The sequence below is a fragment of the Helianthus annuus genome, chromosome 12 (genome assembly GCF_002127325.2).
Source record: "Helianthus annuus cultivar XRQ/B chromosome 12, HanXRQr2.0-SUNRISE, whole genome shotgun sequence".
Lineage (NCBI taxonomy): Eukaryota > Viridiplantae > Streptophyta > Magnoliopsida > Asterales > Asteraceae > Helianthus > Helianthus annuus.
The window spans coordinates 84242793-84266150 of record NC_035444.2 but is presented as its reverse complement, the minus strand read 5'-3'; the positions used below and the strand labels follow the sequence as shown (position 1 = coordinate 84266150).

Genomic DNA, 23358 nt, shown 5'->3' with positions numbered 1-23358 from the left:
TCTAAATACTTCTTTGTACACGATATTTGTTGTTTTGTTTGTAATTTAACCATTCGTATCCAGTACCAATAGCTTAAGGTTATCTCTAAAAACTATTTAGAGATTTGTGTGATTGTACTTTCATTTTTTAAATAACTGTATGTAATAAAAAAATATTTCAGTTATTTAAAGTTGTGTAAAGTTATATAACTCTATAATTTCTATCCACAAAACCGTGTAATACATGAGTTTATAAACTAGTTACATCATAAAAAAACGAGCATTTTATTCTCTTTAATTTTAGTATGGTCTTGTTATAGTTTCTTTTTTAGTTTAAAAAATTAAAGGTGTCGATGGTGTATAGTGACTTTTGTATTTTATACACATGTGTATAATTGTTTTTCGCTGAGCAATTTTGGTTTTATACACATGTGTATAGTGACTGTTTCTTGTTCGCTGAACAATTTGGCTTTTATTCACATGTGCATGGTGAGCATTTGTTTTTAAACACATGTGTGTAATTGTTGTTAGTTAAGTAATTGGTTTTTTTACACGTGTGTATAGTGACCGTTTGTTTTTTATACACAACAACCAAGACACACTGTTATTGTACATATATTTTTCATACACATGTATGTAATTAAAGAGAGAAAACATTTAATTCTAATTTGAGAGAGAAATTATTTAAAGTTTACTATTATACGCTTTCTATTTAGTTTTTTATCTATAAAAACAAAAAAAAAAATTGAATGGTCCAGACTGGTTAATTTTGTTCACAAGAATCACTAGCTAGACTCACACTTGAACCCTACCATATATATGTATATATACAAACACACACACGCACACTATATTATAATACATACAAGGAGTATAAAAAGGTAATTTTACATAACTTTAAGACTTTAAGTAATTAAAACTTTTAAAACATATGATATAATCACTTAAAACATCTAGTTGACCTTTAAACAAACATCTCCTCACAATTTTTAAACGGCCATTAATTTTTCATAGGTTAATATTTAAAAAGTCATTACAACAGAAACTTTTTTCTCTTTAATTTGAGTATGGTATTGCTATAATATTTAATTTAAAAAACTAACATGTTACCTTGTTACCAATGTTTGCGTTCGCCAGCGCATCACATGGCACCCTCTAGTGTGTCTGAGCGCATATATATATATATATATATACATACATATATATATATACATATATATATACATATATATATATATACATATATATACATACATATATATACATACATATATATACATATATATACATACATATATATACATACATATATATATACATATATACATACATATATATATAGAGTTAGGTTAACGTAAAAGAGCCCTTATCCTACATTACGTACGCGATCATCTCAGCCGTCAGATCTTCATCCCAAATTGAAATCGCATGTTGGTTTTTTGTAACAATTTCGCATGTTGGTTTTTTAACATGCGATTTATTCAAAATTACCACATGCGAAATTGTTACAAAAAACCAACATGCGATTTCATCAAAATTATCACATGCGAAATTGTTACAAAAACCAACATGCGATTTCATCAAAATTATCACATGCGAAATTGTTACAAAAAACCAACATGCGATTTCATCATGCTATTTTATAACATGTGATTTCACATCGCGTACGTAGCGTACGTTAAGCCATTTTGTACAATACACTTTCTCTCTCTCTCTCTCTATATATATATATATATATATATATATATATATATATATATATATAGGAGAAGGATCCGTTAGGAACCACCATTTATTGCGAGAACCGCGAGAACCAATGTGAACACAACAAAAAATACATAAAAATAGCTAAAAAACACACAATTTTTTTTAATATTTTTTATAAAAAAAATCGCTGGATTTCGTTACCAAAAAAAAGTTTTTTTTTTTTTAAATTAAAAAAAAATTTTGGCTACTAAAAGTAGCGATTTTAATGTAAAAAATATTAAAAAAAATTTGTGTGTCTTTTTTATTTTTTTTTAGATTTTTTGGGGTTTAGTTTTTAGCATTTTATCTTGGGTGGGGGGTGAGGTGGTTAGCTTTGGGGGGGCGGGGGGGGGGGGGGGGGGAGGGGGGTTTGGGTTTTTTTTTAGGTTTTTTGAGGGGTTTAGTTTTTAGCATTTAGCTTAGGGGGGGGGGTTAGGTTTTTTTTTTTTTTTTTTTTTTGGGGGGGGGGGTGGGGAGGATAGGTTTATTTTCGGTATTTTATGTTGTGTTCACATTGATTCTCGCAATAAAGGTGGTTCTCGTATGAACCTTTATATATCATTGGGGAACACTAAAAAAGTGGGGGACCAGTGAACACTCTTAAAAATTAAACTTAACATGTTAAAAATCAGTTTTTTTCTAAATCTTTTTCGACGCTTTTCCTTATAATTACATGTAGAAATATTTTTAATAAAAATAATCAAAAACTAAAAATATAAAAAAAATGTTTTAAAAACAGTTAAAAACATATATCTTATAAAATTAACTTAAAATGTTAAAAATCATTTTTTTTTTAAACTTCAGCGCTTTTCCTTAAAAAATGAGTAGAAACTTTTCGAAATAAAAACATAATTTTTGTAAAAAACAAAAAATTAGCCTTTTTTAACTGTCTTTTTTATATTTTTATTTCTTTTATTAAAAATGCTTCTACAAGTATTTATAAGGAGAAACGCCGAAAAAAAGTTAAAATTTTTTTTTAACATATTAAGTTAAATTTTTAAGAGTATTCCCCAATTCCCTACTTTTTTAGTATTCCCCAATCCCACATTATATATATAAAGTCAACTCGTTGTAACACGGTAAAAAATCCACTAGTTTATTAGTATATCGGGTACCGAATCAAAATAACTTACACTGTAGATAATGGCAACAAGATATGAAAAAGATATGCATATTGTAATAAATTATTTCTCAACTAGATTTTGTTGGATTTAACGGCAAGCTATAAAATCTTTGAATTTTAATTATTCACATTTTTTATTAGGTGTTCCTTACATGTTAGTGGGATAACATGTAAATCGTAAGCCATTCGTTGTGTGCATACTAATAATATTTAGACCATCGGGTATTGGGTGGGGGTTTGGGCGTGGGTTGGGGGAAAACGTCCAAGCCACCATCCTGGGTGGGCTTGGGTTGGAGCGTGGCCCTTGGGGCTTGTGTTTCAAGCCGGGCGTGCAGCGGTCTGGCCAAGCTGACATGGTGGGCTCTCACTGGACAAACCAAAGTAGCCGTTGGCCAACGGCTATCTTAAAAAAAATTATTTTTCCACTATAAAACTCACATTTTTCTTCTATTTTTTACCACATTCAACCACATCTTCTATAATCATCTTCAATTCTCCTACAAAACGAAAAATTACATCCTCATAACCGTCCTTTTGACCCGAACAACCCGTATGCATTCCAAGAAAATAATCCTAGCCCACCACCCATTCGTCCAATGCCTCGTCCATTTTTGATACACTCTTCTATGCCCCAAGAAGCGAGTTATGCATCGTATCTTGGGAATTGTTTGTTTACTAACTTCCCACACACCGAGGATTCGATACCTACCCCGTTTACACAAACGCCCATCAACCTTTCACCAACCTCCATCGATCTTTCACAAAACGAAACCGTCCCCGAGACTCAACCACCCAACGATGGTCCTTCCGCATCGAAACCCATCAAAAAGAGAAGCCATAAGAAAAAAACCGAGGCGGATAAAGCACTTGAAACCGCTAAGCGAAAACAACTAAAATGGACCGTTCCTGATGAACTTGCATTGGCGAGGGGTTGGTTTCAACAATCTCAACATGCAACTTTAGGTATTGTTAAACTTTGTTTTTATTAATGGTTTTTTTTATATAACTTTGTAATATATTAAATTTTGTTTTTATAAAAATAGGAAATTCTCAACATCGAACCCATTTGTGGCAAGGGGTTAGTAGAGTATTCCATCAAGAATTGGGAAGAGAGGTTTATCGTGAAAATGATAGCTTATCCTCGAAGTGGAGCGACATAAGCGGCCAACTTACAAAATATAGTGGTTTTTTAAATAAAGCAAAACAAAACTCAAAAAGTGGTGAAACCGAAGCCGACATTGTGACGAATGCATTGGTTCTATTTAAATCAAATGTGGGGACCGACTTCCGTTTCATGCATTGTTAGGAGATTTGTAAGTTCCATCCAAAGTGGGCGAATATCCCCAGTGGTAGCGAAAGTAACACGTCTTACAAAAGGTCAAGGGCCTCGTCCCAAGCCCAATCTGATGCACGAGATCAAGAGTTTGAGGACCTTTTGGATGATTCACCAAGCCCAAACCGGCCTGAGTATGGAAGAGATGCCGCAAAAAGGCGTGCTCAAAAATCAAGATCTGGTACGGCATCACCTTCAGCTGGGAGTTTGGGCTTGCGTAGGGGAATATACAGCGACCAGTTGGATGACATTTCATCCAAGTTAGATACCTTCAACGTCTTCAAACAACAAAGGGCCGAACAACGAAGGAGCAAAGAAGCTAGAGATGCCGCTAGAGATGCCCTGAGACAAAGACGGGATGATTTGAAAATTCTATCCCAGCCGATTGATCACCTACAGGGTGACGAGTTACAACTAGTCTTGGAGATGAGAGAAGAGATAGAAAACAAATATAAACATTAGGAATTTTTTTATGTAATTTTCTTTAATAAAAATATTAAAAAAATTAAATTTGTTGTTTTAAAACAAACAGCCCAGCCCAGCGGGTCAGCCCAGTGAAGCCCACCAAACCCACGCCCCAAACCCCCGCCCCATCATACCTTGTTTAAATGTGGGTCACCCCATGTCTGCCCCCCAAGCTACATGTCAACAAATGCCCCAACCCAAACCCAACCCAAGCCCCACCATACCCCACGATCTTAGAAGAACAACCTTATTATATATTCTAGTTATAAAAATACATTGACTTCTCCATATAATTGATTAGAAGTCATGTATTCTTGTAGCTATGTGCTAAACACGCTTACCATAAAACAATTTTGCCTCTCACAAATCGTTTCCTACTTTCCCAGTGTAAAACATCAAGAACAATTCATTATATTACCAAAGTTAATCGTGTATGAATTTATACCTTGATGTCAGTTTGTTTTTTGAGTAAAATGCATGGTTGGTTCATGTGGTTTGTAAAAATCGCACAGTCAGACCAAAGATTTCAATAACTACAAAGTTGATTCCACTAGTTGCACTTTTTGACCTCGCTTGGTCCTTACCATTAACGGCTGTTAGATTTCTCAGTTAATACAGTTAATACGCTCCACGTTGCGTGTCACGTCAGGATATTTTGGTTATTTTAACATTGGATGTTAAAAAATACAAATAACTTTAAATGAGCCCCATCCCATCACGCCCTTTTTCTTCCCCACCTAATCAGAATCTGCAATCAAAATTGTAAGGTTACCTAAGACTCTATAAACAGGATCGATCATAAACACTACGTATCGTGATGTGCGGAATCCATCACGATACACATACACACTGTAAACAAGTATATAAAGGAGTAGAAACACAAAGAATTCACCAAAATAAAACTTGTATTAAACACACAACTTTACAAGTTCTCTAAAATTGTCACACCCCGACCTGCAGTGGATTAGTACAGGGCATGATACTTGTCCGTAGCTCATGACAACTATCATAAGTTTAAACATTTAAGCCATTATCAAATTAAAATAACACACATACCATAGAAATCTCAATTAACTCATACAATACCAAAGTCATAAATCATAATACAAATCCAATTTATATTATTAAGGCATTGTCTTCGTCTTAAACTCTATCTCGACTGGTTACTTGTATCATGCGTAAAATAGTTTTTGGGTCAACATAAAGTTTGTGAATAGATCTAATTTTAAATAAAATATTTTGCTTTATTATTTTAATTGTTTTATCTAAAAATGATTTAACATGCAACTTTAAGTGTAGTAGATACATCCATAACAATTCACAATGACAACGATCACCACAATCACCTCAATCAAATCTGATAATGCGACATAATAATAAAGAAACAATAGACACAATTAGATTCAAGCCCCGAAGAGCAAATAGAAATGGTGGCGATACCGAGTTCAACCCATGGCCGTGGGGAACCGATCAACCAGTGGATCCATAATAGAAACAATAGACACAAAGCAAGTAACAAGTAGGTACATGTATGTGATACAATAGATGCTAGAAATAAGAAACAGTATATAAGTAGGAATCACATAACGACACATTAATTTTGCATGTTGATGATTTAAATAAAAACATAAGAAATAAGACACATGATTTACCCCAAAAAAGTTTAAGTGATAAAAAGGGGAAAGAACAGATCTACTAACAGGTTGCTAAGGGATCCACAAACGAGTCCGCAAAATGAATCAAATATCCAAAAGAAATCCATGACAAAATTCACCCTAAAAATATATGTAACAAATATACTAAATAAACGGAACGATAAAATGGGACATAGTGCAAGAAATGCAATACCAGAATGTGATCAACGTTTGCTATGCCTATGATATTCACTCAGGCAGAATGTGGGAGAGGAAATGGAGAGACTTAGAAAGAAAGGAATTCTTAAAAGATGTTCAGAATGAAGAGAGGATTGCTGAAAGGAGGAAGAAGGCATCAATTCCAAGATACAAGTTTATGAAGTGGACTCCTGTAATAGATCAAACTCCAATGTAGACTTTGAGCTGAAACGTCAAAGGGTTAGGAAGTACTTATTTGGTGAAGATGAAGTCTAAATAGTTTTGAAGACCAAACGAGACCGCGACAAGATCTAAGGGGGAGTCGGTTGGTGCATAATGTTTGTTGCCTACGTCATCGTCTCGTGTCGTTTGATTTATGTAATATGGCATAACGTTAGATTTGATTTTATGTGTATGTATGTTACTCCGTACGGATGAGACTCATCCGCACGGATGAAGCTCATCCGCACGGACCAACTCATCCGTCCCAAGGGTCTTTGTGATGTCTATAAATAGTGGGATGGTGTGAGTAATTTGTAACATATGCATTCAAGAGGCGAAGCTCTGTCAGATTGAAAAGCTGGATGTAAAACTGATTATATTGAATGAAAACATAGAAAATTAACCAAAACTTGTGTTTCCGCCTATGTATAACGAATTCCGCGCATTATACTTAGGTTTAGATATCACCGGGTGCATAAACGTCTTCCAAAACGATCATCACAATTGTCCTTGTTGTTTCGATTAAGGTTCGAGTCTTTCTTTCAACTACACTGTTTTGCTGTAGCGAATACGGTGCACTAAATTCATGAAGAATTCCCAATTCATTATAGAAATCAAACATCTTTTGCATTCTGTTTTGTTGTCACTTCTAATTCTCCACTTTTAGACTCAAGGTCTTCAAATACTCGAAAGTCTCATCTTTTGATTCTAGAAACATCGCCCACTAGAATCTTGATTAATCATATGTGACCACAAGGCAATACAAATCACCCGTGAAGCTGTTGATGTTGACCTGTCCAAATAGATCCATGTGTAACCTCTCAAGCGGTAATGTTATAGAATTAAACATCTTGAGTGGATGTGGCTTATTTTTTTGTTTTCCTTTCTTGCAGCTGATGCAGTCGTCATTCATGTGAAAACTTCGAACATTTACACTATGTACAAGTTGATTCTTGTAAAATCCGTGAGGATCACAATGATATCAATCTAACCATGTGAGAGTGCGGAAACCAATCACAAGGCGATTCAAGAAACAATATAAAGATCAAATAACAAATAATAAGATGAATCAAACAAACCGAAACTTGCATTCAACTTAAACGATGACTGATACAAGATCGGATGGGACCCCGGTTGCGACTGCTTATGTTGCCTGCCTGTTACACGTGAACAACAACCCTTAATCAATAGATTAAGGGTGTTTAAATACTAAACATGCAAGCCGAAACCTAGGCCCATGTCACTATCATTCTAGCCCAACCCACAAGTGTTTAACCCAAAACATAAACAAACTAATTACAAAATCAACCCCTAAACACTGTTAACCTACATGAATAAACCTTCAGGTTCCAACAATCTCCCCCTAGGTTTATGCATGCAGGTTCTTCTGTCTTCAGCTGCCTTGATGACCACCACTCATATTATCCTTGTATCCACCAAATCCCCGCTTATGAATATGCATAACAGAGGCCACTGCAGACGTCCACCCCTTTGCAATTTCTTCATACTTTTCAGTAGCTCTGATTTGGTTGCTCGCCAGCACTTCAATATCTTCAACTGCAAGATTCAACAAATCAATCTGATCGACCAAACAATAGCTTTCATCTCCATCACAAACAATCACAGCTTGACCAAGACGTTCATTATACGCCCAAAAGTGCATTGTCTTCAGCGCCCCTTTCGGAATCTTTCTTACCAAAGGAATTGTCTTTTCTTTGTCAGTAGCGGGCCAGTGCACTATCTTCATCCGCTTGTTTGTATATGGATCCCTGATTCCTTTCGCTGGTTTAACAGTGGTATCTGCTGTACGCATCGAGGGAAAACCTTTTGCAACTTCCCTTTTCAATCTCTCGAAGAACATATGACCAGGTCCATTAAGCTTATCATCCACATAAGGTTTATTTACCAAATCTGTTAAATCTACCTTAGTGAATGACTGAAATTGCCCTGAACGCTTGTACCATTCGACCGGTCCAACTTTTCTTTTAATCCACCACCTGTTACGATCATGATCATAACCCCAGCTAACAACACCAGATCGATTCCCTTTCTTGTCGTAGAGAGTTTCACCAACATCCATCAAATGATGTGTAGCACGTGCATCTTCATCATCAGGATTTGCATTTTTGTTCTTCAGAATTACAAACTCTCTCTTCTTCTTCAACCTCTCTGCTTTCGCTTTCTCTGCTTCTGGATCAGTAACCCTTTCAAAGTACTTTTCCATAGCAGCAGCCTTTTCAGCATTATCTTTCTCAAAAGCTTTCTTTCTGTTCTCTACATCAGTGGGATCGGAAAACTCTTGACCAAATTTCTTTTCAAGCTTGCCTCGCAGATCATAAACAATATTGAACAATAAACCAACATCTCCCTGCAGTTGCTCAATCTGTTGATCTTTCTTAACAATGGTGTCTTCAAGTTGTATGATCTTCGCATCTTTATGAATAGAATCTTGTTCGAGCACAACCAAGCGTTTCTTCATTTCTCTCATACTTATAAACTCATCATCATCACTGGAATCACTGTCGAAAGGCATTCTGAGTGGTTCATTAGGCCGTTTACCACTTGAACTGCCCGGTTCTTCATGAATAGTACCAGAAGGTCCAGCACTAACAGTTTCAGAAGGCCCAGCTTCAGTGTGAGCTTCAACATTAGGTACAGCTTCAGTTTGAACTTCAACATGAGGTACAGCTTCATTTTGAGCTTCAACATTTGCCATAACTGTATCATCACCTTGAATTCCAGCATCAGACTCAAAGAAACTATCTGTAGTAGTGGTGGTGTCATCAACATTTGTTTCGAAATCAAACTTATATAAACCTTCAGCATCATCAGCAACAGTTACGGATTGATCTTTGCTTTGTTCGATAAACATTCCGGGTCTCGGATCCCGTCTTTTCCTTTTTAGCGGAATATCATCGGAATCCCTTGGGCTTTCTTCAGGCTCTTCAGTAGACACTGACAGATTGGTAGGAGGATTACCCATCGTATCAGCCACTTTCTTTAACAACAGAGCCAAGTTCTCTGCAGAAATCACCGGATTAACAGTAGAAACAGCATCAGCATTGACTTCAGGAGGAAGTTCAAAGTCATCATCATCAGAATCACATGCAATCTCAACACCTTCATCGTCAGAGTTAATAGTGATACGCTCTGGCTCTGGCTCATTTTCAGTACTCCTTTGAATGTCATGTTCTTCAGCAACTATGGCACGTGCAGGTACGGCTTGTGCCCTGACTGGATTTTCAACAACATTTTCGGTTTCTGCAAACTGACCGAACTTTTCTAACTCAATCAAACCCTCAAACTTCTTCTCTGTTCCTTTCTTTGTTGTAAGGGTACCAAAACAGGAAGGACCCATGGGCTTTAACTCCAGCGTGTTACCCGATCTCCTCAATTCAGGATAACGAGCATTCAGAATCATCTGCACAAATCTAGGATACATCAAAAACTTATCCTTTCGTAACCCAATAGCATTTCTTTTCATTGCTTCTAGAATGTATCGTGAATAGTTGAACGGCTCATTTGTAATCACGCAAATCAATGCAGCCGTCTGTGTTGAGTTTAGTTGATCAATTCCCCCTCGGTTCTCTGTCATGCACAATAGGAACATGTGCAATAACAAACGCCAGTATGGATGAACAAACTTTTTGACCAGGGGAGGAAATCTTCCTTCATAGCTTAGACGTGGCAAGATAGCTTCAATCGCTCCAGCAGCAAGCTCGATTGGATCCGTTTCTTGATCATTAAACTGCAACACTTCCCTGATAACCTGCTCTGTCACAACAATCTTCGTTCCGTCGATCTCAGCAGTTATCGCTCCCTTTCCTTCAACAATTTCCACCTTTGCAGTCTTCCAAAAATCTCGTATAAGACTTTCATACACAACCGGATTGTCTCGAAGAGCGTGAACAATACGGCAAGTATTTAAGCCTTTAATCAAAGACGTGTACAACTGCTTGTGCTTTACAGGTGGAGGTGCTAAATACGCAACTTGATTGTGAGAAGCAATAAACTTTAGGTCCATTTTCTGCACATCACAAACAACATATAAGTTTCCAGATTTAACAGTGATAAAAATCAAAAGTAAAAACAAACACTGTTACTGTTCACTCGTAACCATGAGTCGCAACCCAAGGTTTCGAGTCGAAACCATGAGTCGCAACCAGGATAACTGAGTCACAACCATGAGATTGCGAGTCGCAACCATGAGTCGCAACAGGCCAAAATGAGTCGCAACCATGAGTCGCAATCTCGAGGTTGCGAGTCGTAATCATTGGTTTCGAGTCCTGTTGTTCTTGATTGCGACTGGAAACTTCATCGGAAACTTCAACATGTCATCGGAAAACTCATCGGAAACATCAAATCTTCATCGGAATCTTCATAGATTCGCCGGAATCTTCAACAATCCTGCAAAATCTTGAAGAATGACGTCACATTTACCTGTTGATGATCTAACTTGATTGCGAGTCGCAACCGGAATTTGAGTCGGAATCTGATTGCGGCCGGAATTGTTGAGAGAGAATTCAGAGTAGATTGCGAGTGAATAATGAAGTTATGACTCGTAATCAGCCTTTTATATGACCACTGTTTCCCATGGGCCCAAGTCTGTTGGGCTTAGGCCTCATGGACTTGGGCTTTGCAAATATTTTCAGAATTTTGGGCTTAATAAAATGTTTTTCAACAGTAATTTAAACAAACCCAATTAAAATTTGATTTTCAAATAACCCATCAAACCCATTGAGCATTATCTTGCAACACAAAACCTAAACAAAAAAATAAATAATAAATATTATTTACAAAATAAAACAGGAAATTTGCATAGATGCTCAGGGATCAAATCACAGGGTCTCGGGCATGACTTCACTTATCAACACTGATCTACTAGAGGATGATCTAGACAATTGCCAGTATATTTGTCCTCTTAAACTCATCTCCCTAGATCTTTTCCATATAACTGCCTGTATCTCCTTTTATCATGTTTTGATATTTTAATAATGAGCACCCAAACAAATACTAATCAAGTCCCGGAATTATACACAGCTCACTCTATCATGCAAGCAGTTTCCCTACCACATATTTCACAAGCCCAATCCGAATTTCTGAAATCTTAACTGGGAATAGGTTGAGAAAAGAACAGAATAGATCTTAGAATGAGATGATATAATATACAGATCAAATGAGTTTTCTCAATTTGATATAGGTTTGTTGGGTTTCTTTTGGGCACTAGAGGGCCTCTTTCGGGTGTTTAGATCTACAGCGCGACAACGTACAGCTAGGTCAGCATGTATCTGGATGCAGCAGAAGCTGTCGTTGCCTAGCACCTCCAGGTCAGCATGTATCTGGATGCAGCAGAGGAGGTACACGACTTTTTCAGATAAGATTTCAGAATCAGACCGAAATTGTGTGTATCGGGAAAAGCATACAAACATTCAAATAGACATGAGCTAATTCCAAGTGATTTTCTTTTCTGAGGTCATGTACTGGTTTAGTTCTGAACAGAAACAGCTATTGTTTCCAATCTTAAGGATAGAGCCTACCAACACATCATACTAGAGTCAAACAATTTCGATACTGGTCTTACATGAGTCAGCCCTTGACCATAAAGTGAAAATTCATTTCATTTCCCAGTCCAGCCATACTTCCTTTTGAAACTCTTTTTTTGTATTTTTCGATTTTTTCAATGTTTTTGTATTTTTCGATTTTTTTCAATGTTTTTGTATTTTTCGATTTTTCTCCCCCTAAATTTGTGCATAAATAAAAACTACCTAAGAAAAGAAAACTTTATGAACAAATTTACCTACGAAAAACAAAACAAAACAAAATATGCTCAATCAGTAAAACGGATCATTTTTAGAAAATCCACAAGCACTCTGAATTTCGAGCTGCTGACAGGTTTAGTGAACAAATCGGCAGCATTTGCATCTGTGTCGATTTGTTCAAGCGTAATCAGACCTCTGTCAAAACAGTCTCGAATGAAATGAACTTTAATATCAATGTGCTTGGTTTTGGAGTGAAAAACAGGATTTCGAACAATTTGTATTGCAGCATCATTATCGCAGTAAATAGTAGTGTTAAGATATGTCAAACCATAATCCTGCAATTGATGTTGCATCCACACCACTTGAGAGCAAGAAGCAGAAGCAGCAACATACTCAGCTTCAGCTGTGGATATCGCTACCGTTTGTTGTTTCTTGCACTGCCAAGAAATGAGCCGATCACCCAAAAATTGACATCCCGCAGAAGTGGATTTCCTGTCACTGTCAGTACCTCCAAAATTGCTGTCAGAGAAAGCAAACAAGTCAAAATTGGAATCTCTCGGATACCACAGACCAAACCGAGGTCGGCCTTTTAGATACCGAAAGATCCGTTTAACAGCAATAAGATGAGAAGTTTTAGGATTAGCCTGATAGCGTGCACAGTTGCAAACAGCGAACATGATGTCCGGACGGCTAGCTGTGAGATACATCAATGACCCAATCATTGACCTATATTGACGTTGATTTACAGACTCTCCTTCTTCATCTTCAGTCAACAATGGTCTCTCAGCCATAGGTGTCTCAGCAGGCTTTGCATCCGTGAACTTGAACTTTGCCAGCACATCATCCACATACTTCCCTTGATGAATCAGAATTCCTTGCGAACTCTGCTTGACTTGAAGCCCTAAAAACAAAGTCATCTCCCCCAGAGCACTCATTTCAAACTTCTTCTTCATAACTTTCTCGAATTCCTTGCATAGATCCTCGCTTGTTGATCCGAAAATAATATCATCAACGTAGATTTGAACCAAGATTTGATCACTGCCTACCCTCTTGATGAACAGAGTCTGGTCAATAGTGCCACGTGTATATCCATGAGCCAACAGATGTTCTGTTAGGGTGGCATACCAAGCTCGAGGAGCCTAGTGTAACCCATACAGTGCCTTGTCTAACTTGTAGGCATAATCAGGATGATCTGGATGCACGAATCCTGGCGGTTGCTCGACAAAAATTTCTTCCTTCACATCTCCATAGAGAAACGCGGTCTTGACATCCATCTGATAAACAGTGAATCCCATGTATGACGCGTACGCCAAAAAAATCCGGATGGCTTCAAGTCGTGCAACCGGAGCATATACTTCATCATAATCCAGTCCTTCGATTTGCCTAAAACCCTGAACCACCAGTCTTGCTTTGTTTCGAACGATGACTCCTGCAGAATCCTGCTTGTTTCGAAATACCCATCTAGTTCCAAGCTTACGCTTTCCTGCTGGCAACTTGACAAGCTTCCATACTCCAAGTTTTTCAAACTGGTTCAGCTCTTCGTGCATAGCATCTACCCAGCCAGGTTCCTGCAAAGCTATATCAATGGTTTTAGGTTCGATTTGTGAAAGATAACTAGAATATAAGCAAGTGTTAATGGTCCCTGATTGACTCCTGGTCAAAATTCCTGCATTTACAGGACCAATCACATTTTCGATTGGATGATTGCGTTGAACGCTCGTCGGTATGGCCAAATCTGGTACCGTCTCCTCTTCAGTGGTGGTGTTGCTACACTCCCCCTCATCAGGTGCACTTGTAGTGTGAATTACAGGAGAAGTGACTGTACAATCCTCAGGGATTGGATCAGGAAACATTGCAGAGTCACTGGTTGATGCACCTTCAGGGGATTGATTGACCACCGGTGTCGGTGTAGGATGTTGCGTGAACACCATTCTCGGTGGATCAACAGTATGATGCTTCACAATTTCTTCCATCTGTACTTCGTCCTCTGTATCTTCAAACGACAATGGTTGTTTTGGAACTGATTCACCTGCAACTGAAACATCACTTGACAAAATGTTAAATGATTTAAACAGAGCAGAATAATCATATAACCAATCTGGACCGACTCTAGCGTCCGTAGCATTCTCTTCAAGCCATTCGATGTTGCACGACTCAACGACTTTCCTAGTTACTTTGTTGTATACCCTATAAGCAGAGCCTTTAGCATATCCAACAAAGTAACATTCGTCACCTTTGACTTCAAACTTTCCATTTGAGTCCATTAGTAATAATACACATGGACAACCAAAAATACGAAAGTGTGAAACCGAAGGTTTATGTCCTTCCAGAATCTCATAAGGGGTTTTCATGTGACGTTTATTAACTAAAGCATGATTCTGGATATAACAAGCCGTGCTAACAGCTTCGGCCCAAAAGAAGCTAGGAAGCTTTGAATCAGCCAGCATGGTACGTGCTGCCTCAATTAGAGTACGATTCCTTCTTTCAGCCACTCCATTCTGTTGTGGAGTGCGAGGCGCACTGAACTGTCGATCAATTCCCTTTTCACTGCAGAACGTATCCAAAGTAACATTCTTGAATTCTGTCCCATTGTCTGATCGAATAACCTTCACCTTAGTACTCGCTTGATTTTCAGCCAATGTAATGAATTGTTTCACCAGTGCAGCAGTTTCATTTTTGTGACTGAGAAAATACACCCAAGTGTAGCGAGAGTAATCATCGACGATTACTAGACAGTAGGCTTTCTTCCCGATACTCAGCACATTCACTAGACCAAAAAGATCCATGTGAAGTAATTCGAGTACAGCTTTTGTCGAGGGTACTGGTTTAGACTTGTGAGGTTTTCGATGAGCCTTCCCTTTCGCACAAGCAACACACTTCTCCACCAACATGAAATCCTTGATCGGAAGATCTCGTACCAATTGACCTTTAGCTAGACGATTCAGATTTTTCATATTCACGTGTCCGAGTCGACGGTGCCACAATAAACCATCATGCTCTGAAATCTTCGAGAATAAGCAGGTGATCTCTTCACACGGCTTCTTGTTCATATCAATGACGTAAGCGTTTCCTTTTCTTTCAGCAGTCATCAAGAACCAGTCTTCTGGAATAACGATCCCAGGCTTCAGAACATGACATCCCTTCTTCGTAAAATGAACTGAATTCCCTCTATCACAAATATGCGAAATGCTCAACAGATTGTGTTTCAGTTCTGGAACATAATTGACATTTTCAAAGCTGAGAACACCGTTTTGAACAGTTCCTTTCAAAGTGATTCTGCCAGATTCACCTCCCGCAAATGAGACATATCCACCATTAAATTCTTTGACATTCACAAGTTGGGATAAGTCTCCTGTCATGTGCCTGGAACAGCCACTATCCATGTACCAGAGGCGCACGGTAGTCCTCCACAGCTGTTCCTGCACGAGTAGCGGGATTAGTTAGATTTAGGAACCCAGCCCATAGTGGATCTGGGTTTCCCTTGAGCATCGAAATACGTTACTCTTTGCCACACTAAATTCTCTTTGTTTAGAAATTTTGAAACATTTCTGTGTGCGGCCTTTTGATGATATGACTTCATTGGATTGGATTGCATGCCATTGACCTTAGGTTTCCAAAACTGTCTTGACCAGTTAGAATTTAAACTTTCAAAAGCGTTACCAAAATAATTTCTCTGATTACGCTGAAAATTTGTTTGTCGGTTCTGATTATGGCGTTTGGCTGCATTCCAATCCTGATCAGAAGGTCTAGTCCTATGATGATCTTTGCTCTTCATCGTCTTAGTCCGAGCAGACTTCATAGACTCCGAACATTTAGATCGATTAGACGTAACTTTCTGATTTCGCCCTGATGATTTCTTGTCTGGTGTCCTTGGGAGTTTACCACAATTTCTGGCAATGTGGCCGGCAATGCCACAGTTAAAACAAGTTTGACGCTTCACATTTTGAACATTTTTGACATTAGGTCTCTGCTTGTTCGATTTCGTGTGATTCAACGTTTTAGTTTTCTGACCATGTTTGATTTGTGGTTTTTCTTTAATCAACTTTTCTGCTGATGATTTCACCCTTTTACCAACCCCCTTTTCCTTTTCACTTACTCTTGATTCCGAATTTGAACATGTATGAGCTTCATCCAAATGTGTTTTATCAACACATTTATCATCTGAAACTGATTCAGGTTCACTTTCCGAACAAGAAGAAGTTTCAACAGTATGCTCTTCCTTAATGCATTTCTCGAGTGAAACTGATTCAGGTTCACTTTCTGATCCTGAAGAAGTTTCATCAACATGCATTTCCTCAGAGCATTTACTTTGTGACACAGGTTCTGATTCATTTGGTAATTCGGTTTCCAATGGGGTCCCACTAGATTCAACATTAGGGACACCCACTGAGACAGGTTCAGAAGAAGAATCAGGATACACTTGATTTTCTTGAGAAATAGTTTCAGTGGTTTCACTGAATGCATCCTTGGGGACCGCACCTGTAACATTATCACAAGCTGAAACATTTGATATGTTATCATCACAAACATTAGCTGAAAAACAATCATCACCACAAATATTGTTCAAATCATCCACACAAACATTATCAGTTTTGCCCAAAACAGCAGGCTCACAAGACGAAACAAACGCAGAAAACGACGCAAACAAAGAATTAGTAAAAGCAATGTCAGACTCAGTTGGTTCAGAATAATATTCAAAATAAGGTTCAGAAACGTTTGAAACAATAACTGGTTCACTCCCATGAACATCATCACATCTTACTTCTGAGCTATCATCTGCACATGACAACGAGATGTTAGGATCAATTGTGCCTTTAGGAATAAACTTTAAAGGCGAGGACTTTTGTGGCTCAACAGGTTTGTTGTGAACAGACGATTTGCTAGACGAGCCATAAGTCATTTTGCTTTCATTCAAGATCTCCTCCTCAGACATTGGCAAATAAGTGTAATTGTTATTGTATGGAGGAGGAGTCTGATTGTAACCTAAACCCGACCCTTTCTTTTTAGAGTAAGCCAATTGTTCATCACACAGATTTTTTACTAACTTACTGGAGGAATCAAATTTCTTGATGTTTAATTGATTGATTTGATATTTGTCTCTTACATTCTCCAGTTCCTTAGTTACTTCACATAATTTTTCTTTGACTATCATGAGTTGGGCTTTAGCTACACTGACATCGTCCTTTAGTTGAACGATGTCCTTACGCTGAGCTTCGACTTTCTCTTTGAAAAGTTTTTCATTTTTCGTTAAAGTGAAATTTTTTCTTTTAATTTCATTGTAATCTTCGATTAGCTCAGCGTTGTGTATTCTATAAGCCTCAACACGTTCCCTACATTCAGGAGTGCAGAAAACTGAAAGTACCTCTTCTTTGGTGAGACCTTTGACAGGTGCTGACAGGATTTGAGTCATGAAAGCGAAATCGTCAGCAGCAGTCTCTTCCTGTGGCTCAGGGTCATGCTCGTTTGAGGTCATGAAAGCAATGTTAGAAGTTGCAGCTTGATTATCTGGAGCTGATATGTTCAGACGCTCAATCTCAGAAGACCAGTCAAAGTTGACATTTGGCTGCACCACCAGCGCTTGTGCTAATCCCTGCGGCTGTGGACTTCCAGAGGCAGCTGCATCTGCTATACTTGTAGTAGACACAAGAGCCCTTTCTCGATTAGGAGTAGCTGGTTGTGCAGGAGTAGTAGGATTCTGATCTCTGTTCATGGGTGGCTTCGGGCAGTTCCTAGCATAGTGTCCTTCCTCATGACAGTTGAAACAGCGAAGATTGAAGGGCACTTTAGAAGCTCCATTCCAAGCGTTACCCCACCTGTTTTTACCCGTTTTCTTCACAAACTTTTGAGCTCTGAATGCCGCCATTGCCATTTGCCAGGTGATATCCATTTCTTCAACATCATCTGGATGAATCTGTGACAAATCATCTTGACTCCACTTTGGTGGATCAAGCTTCCCTGCAAGAAAAGCATTCAAACAGTTGATTACAGAAGCTGCTATGTCTAGCTTTTCCTTTGACTGACTTGCGAAAAATGCCATCATCTCATTGTTCGTAGAGTGAGCAGAAGCAGAGGCAGCAGCAGAAGCCTTTCCAGCATTTTGAACTGAAGCTGGAGAAGCTGAAGAGACGATTTGATTTGAGGATCCAGATTGAGAGACAGAGGAATTATTGCGAAACATCTGAAATCCTCCTTGTGATAGAAGAGCTGTGTTGCTGTCGCTAGACGTGGTTGGAGCTATTGAGAAACCGGCAGCCAGCATGCTGTTCTTGTAGTTAGTCTCTCTCTGCTTGTCATCCAATTCACAAGCTTTGATGTGCGAGATCATCTCAGACAGGGTGCATCTTGCAAGATCTTTAGTCTTCTTGATCATAGCAACATGATGATCCCAACTCTTGGGCAAAGCATTGAGAAGTTGTCTGTTGGTGGAGGCGTTTGAGGTATGAATTTCTTCCATCTGCATTTGAGTCACCAGCTTGACAAACCTTTGGATCTGATTATCTACTGTTTCACCATAAATATGGTTGAAATTGTTGAAATTTTGTTGCAGCAAGTTCCTTCGACTTTCTTTCATATCTTCGTTACCTTCATACACTTCTACCAGAGAGTCCCACAGTTCCTTGGCAGATTTGCAGGTGCGAAAGCCCATGGCAATATTAGGACCCAAACCCATGGTCAAGTAAGAGAAAGCTCGATCATCTTCTTCAACAATAAGCAAATCATCTTCAGTGTATTGTTCTCGAGGCTTCTTAACTTTAACATCAGGTTCTGTAGGACTTTCCATCATAATTTCCCTAGGTCCCCTCAAGATGCTGCGCCATAGCTTGTAATCTTTAACCTTAAGATGCTGTTCAAAGCGCCACTTCCACTCGGGAAAGTCGTTGGCATCAGTTAGCCTAGGAATGCGTGATGTGGTCCCAAGTTTTGAATCAAGTTCTTGTTGCTGAGTTAGGGTAGACAATTCACTGTTGGTGGTTGACATTGCTAATTAATCAGTTAATTAATTAATTAATTTTATTTAGTCCAAGTCAACAGTCCAAATGTCCGTCACAATGTGTCGTTGCGAGTCGAAACGGGGTTGCGAGTCGAATTTGCGAGTCGTGATTGAAGATGGTTGCGAGTCAAGTCAACCTTGGATGCGAGTCGTAACCGGAATGGTTGCGAGTCGTAACAAGACAGGATGAGCCGAAACCACGATTGCGAGTGAAGATCAAACAAGCCGGTTGCGAGTCGTAACTGGGCAAGATGAACCGAAACCAAGACTGATTGCGAGTCGTAACTGGGCAGGATGAACCGAAACCAGCAACTGTTGCGAGTCGTAACTGAGACGTGATGAACCGCAACTAAGAGATTGCGAGTCGTAACCTGCAAAACAAAAGTGATAAGAACTGTTTACTCGCAATCCCGACTTTTCAGCAAATTCCAAAATTCAAAGATATTGTAATCTTTGAATCTGTTGCACCGAAATCCCGAAAAATCAGCAAACACCAATGCTGAAATCAACAGAACCAAAATCAGTGATTTTTCAATGAATTTTTAAGAACAGTCGATGAACAGATCTGCAAACACACTTCAACAAACCGGATCAGTAATATATGAAACTTCTTGAATCCGATTGATATCAAAACCGAGCCCTTGAATGGCTTCAATGGCTCTGATACCAATTGTAAAATCCGTGAGGATCACAATGATATCAATCTAACCATGTGAGAGTGCGGAAACCAATCACAAGGCGATTCAAGAAACAATATAAAGATCAAATAACAAATAATAAGATGAATCAAACAAACCGAAACTTGCATTCAACTTAAACGATGACTGATACAAGATCGGATGGGACCCCGGTTGCGACTGCTTATGTTGCCTGCCTGTTACACGTGAACAACAACCCTTAATCAATAGATTAAGGGTGTTTAAATACTAAACATGCAAGCCGAAACCTAGGCCCATGTCACTATCATTCTAGCCCAACCCACAAGTGTTTAACCCAAAACATAAACAAACTAATTACAAAATCAACCCCTAAACACTGTTAACCTACATGAATAAACCTTCAGGTTCCAACAATTCTTCACTAAGTGATTCATCCTTCTCAGGTGAATGTGCCCCATTATCAAGTGCTATAAGATTGATTTTTCTCGGTAGTCTTTGTTCAGAAACATTGTGCACTTTGAGAAGTAGTGGAGGCAATACTCATCTCGAGAACGTAAAAATCATTCTCTCGAGGAGCCCCGATGAGGATCCACTCTTCAGGAATATGAAAACCCGGTTTTAAGCTCATGTATTATTTGTCAGTAAAGTGAGTTGAAAACTTCTTATTACAAATTTGCGAAACACACAACAAATTATTCTCTAACTCGGCGATGTAGTTGACTTTATCGAACGACACCTCTATATTCCCTCACCGGTCATCCTCCCTCCTTGGTTACCCACACACCCCACGTACCTGCCATTTATACGTGTGACATTGTAGTGCAGGGCGAGCATACCCGTCATTTGTCTGGAAGCTTCACTGTTCATGATCCACTTCGAAAATGCGGACCTACGTGGCAGCCCCTGCACACGACTTTGGAGCATACAAGCTAAATTTTGACATTTTGAATGTGTTTTTGGAATTTTATGATGTAATCTTCTAAGATAAAGATCAAGAATGAAAAAGAAAGCTTCCGAGATGAAATGTGACAATTTTCAACTGTGAGAACGCTTAAAAACACAAATAAACGAAGTTTTAAGTCGAAATCTTCACTTCTAAGCTATAGCAGAGGTAGACATCACTTCCTTAGCTCTGATACCATTTGAAAGTTCCAGGAATCGATCACGACGCGGTTAAATGTTTAGAATGACATGAATGGAATCTACGACACAAATATAAGTGCATAATCCATATATATGTATTGTGTATGCTCCGAGATACCAAATAAACTTTCTGATGAAAATTTGGCAGCACTTCGTTACAAAGACAACTGCTTTCAAAAGCTTCAAATTTAAGTCTACTAAGTCATGCGCATCACTACCCTATTTATAGGCGTAGGACACCTAGCGCGTGACTCTTGCGCACGGACTACTTATGCGTTACGCAGGACTCCTGCGTACGTATGAATAGTGTTTACAATTCAAATCAAACACAAACTTATACAAACATCATCATCATCATCATCATACTCAGTAAATCCCACCAATAGCAAAGCTAAGATAGGGTCTGAGGAGGGTAGATGTAGACAGCCTTACCTCTACCCCGTAGGAATAGAGAGGCTGCTTCCAGTAAGACCCCCGGCTCGATTGTAGTTTTGTATCAAGCCTTGGACCTAAGACACATAACACTCAAATTGATACAAACAAAATGGCTATTACAAAAGACGTAGACATTAAACATTATTATACTAATAGTGTAAAACAGGTTTCTAGCTAGCTGATGATGAAAAAAATAGACATGTTCAATAGTTAAGGCCTACCGTGAAAATAATGGATGAAAAATACAAAGTAACAACATATTGGTGAAAAAAAACATAAAGAGCTTTGAAATACACATTAAAAGAATATATGGAAACGACGAATTATCTATAAAAATATGTGTGTAAAGATTCAAAAGTGAAACAATCTTCTATATTACATTTACAATGAGGTAATAGTTGTCATCTGCAATTGGTGAATAGTGCCGGTAGCCACTTTTTTTTTTTTTTTTTTTTTTTTTTTTTTTTTTTCACAATTGTAATTATACTATCCTTATATTGAAAGAGTACTTTGAAGACTAGTGCTAGACAGCTGTTTGACACTTCCCGTTAGTCCAACCAATTTACGATTTTATTCCCGTTTTAAAATTACGCTTTTATTCTTTTTACAATGAGGTAATAGTTGTCATCTGCAATTGGTGAATAGTGCCGGTAGCCACTTTTTTTTTTTTTTTTTTTTTTTTTTTTTTCACAATTGTAATTATACTATCCTTATATTGAAAGAGTACTTTGAAGACTAGTGCTAGACAGCTGTTTGACACTTCCTGTTAGTCCAACCAATTTACGATTTTATTCCCGTTTTAAAATTACGCTTTTATTCTTAGTTCAAAATTACGTTTTTGCCTCCCGTGCAAAATAAAATTATGCCTGTAACCCAGCTTAAAATTACAATTTTCCATCGGTTCAAATTACGATTTTTTTCTCAAGTTAAAAATTACAATTTTGCATGCAGATTAAAATTACCATTTTACAAATGCCATGTACTATTAGCAACATATCAATATTTGGAGATAAAACTTTTGTTGAATAACTCTATCTACATAAAAAAGATAAAGTCAAAACATTCAAGTGGGTTGAAAGTATGATAAGCTTAAACTTTTGAAAAATTTACGGGTTTCATATACTAAAAACTTTTTTATCTTTTAAAAAAGAGTAAACTGTCAAAATGGTTCATGAGGTTTGGTTACTTTTGCCACTTTAGTCCAAAACTCAAACCTTTTGAATCTAGATTTCTGTGGTTTCAACTTTGTTGCCATTTTTATCCAAAATCAAAATCTGGTCAGATTTTTCACTTAACATCCATTTTTTTTTGTCTTTTTCTTCCCTTTTAATGAAGGGCAAAATGGTATTTTAACGTTCTATTATAACAAATTAAAAAAATCTGACAATTTTGCCCATGATTAAAAGGGAGGAAAAAAAAAAAAACTGGATGTTAACTGAAAAATCTGACCTGATTTTGCTTTTGGATGAAAATGACAACAAAATTGAAACCATAGGGACCCAAATTCAAAAGATATGAGTTATGGACTAAAGTGACAAAAGTGAGCAAACCCCAGGAACCATTTTGGCAGTTTACTCTTTAAAAAATATAACTTTGTTTTACTAAGATCATCCGTTGTGAAATGGTGAGTGGGTACCACATCACTCGTTAACGGGTCAAACACCGCCGCCC

General features: G+C 37.9%; 2 protein-coding genes across 2 annotated transcripts; one reads left to right on the top strand and one right to left on the bottom strand.

Moving 5' to 3' along the window:
* Positions 1-3381: 3381 nt before the first annotated feature.
* On the top strand, positions 3382-6695 carry LOC110893181. The gene is made up of 3 exons (XM_035981317.1): positions 3382-3811; positions 3892-4032; positions 6538-6695. The coding sequence occupies exons 1-3, from the start codon at positions 3445-3447 to the stop codon at positions 6693-6695; spliced, it is 666 nt and encodes a 221-aa protein (XP_035837210.1). The 5' UTR covers positions 3382-3444.
* A 10433-nt stretch (positions 6696-17128) lies between these two features.
* LOC118485075 lies at positions 17129-19438 on the bottom strand. Its single transcript, XM_035981316.1, has 2 exons — positions 17822-19438; positions 17129-17235 (listed from the first exon to the last, which is right to left on the bottom strand). Exons 1-2 carry the CDS (start codon positions 19436-19438, stop codon positions 17218-17220), a joined length of 1635 nt encoding a protein of 544 aa, XP_035837209.1. The 3' UTR covers positions 17129-17217.
* Between the last annotated feature and the right edge of the window lie 3920 nt (positions 19439-23358).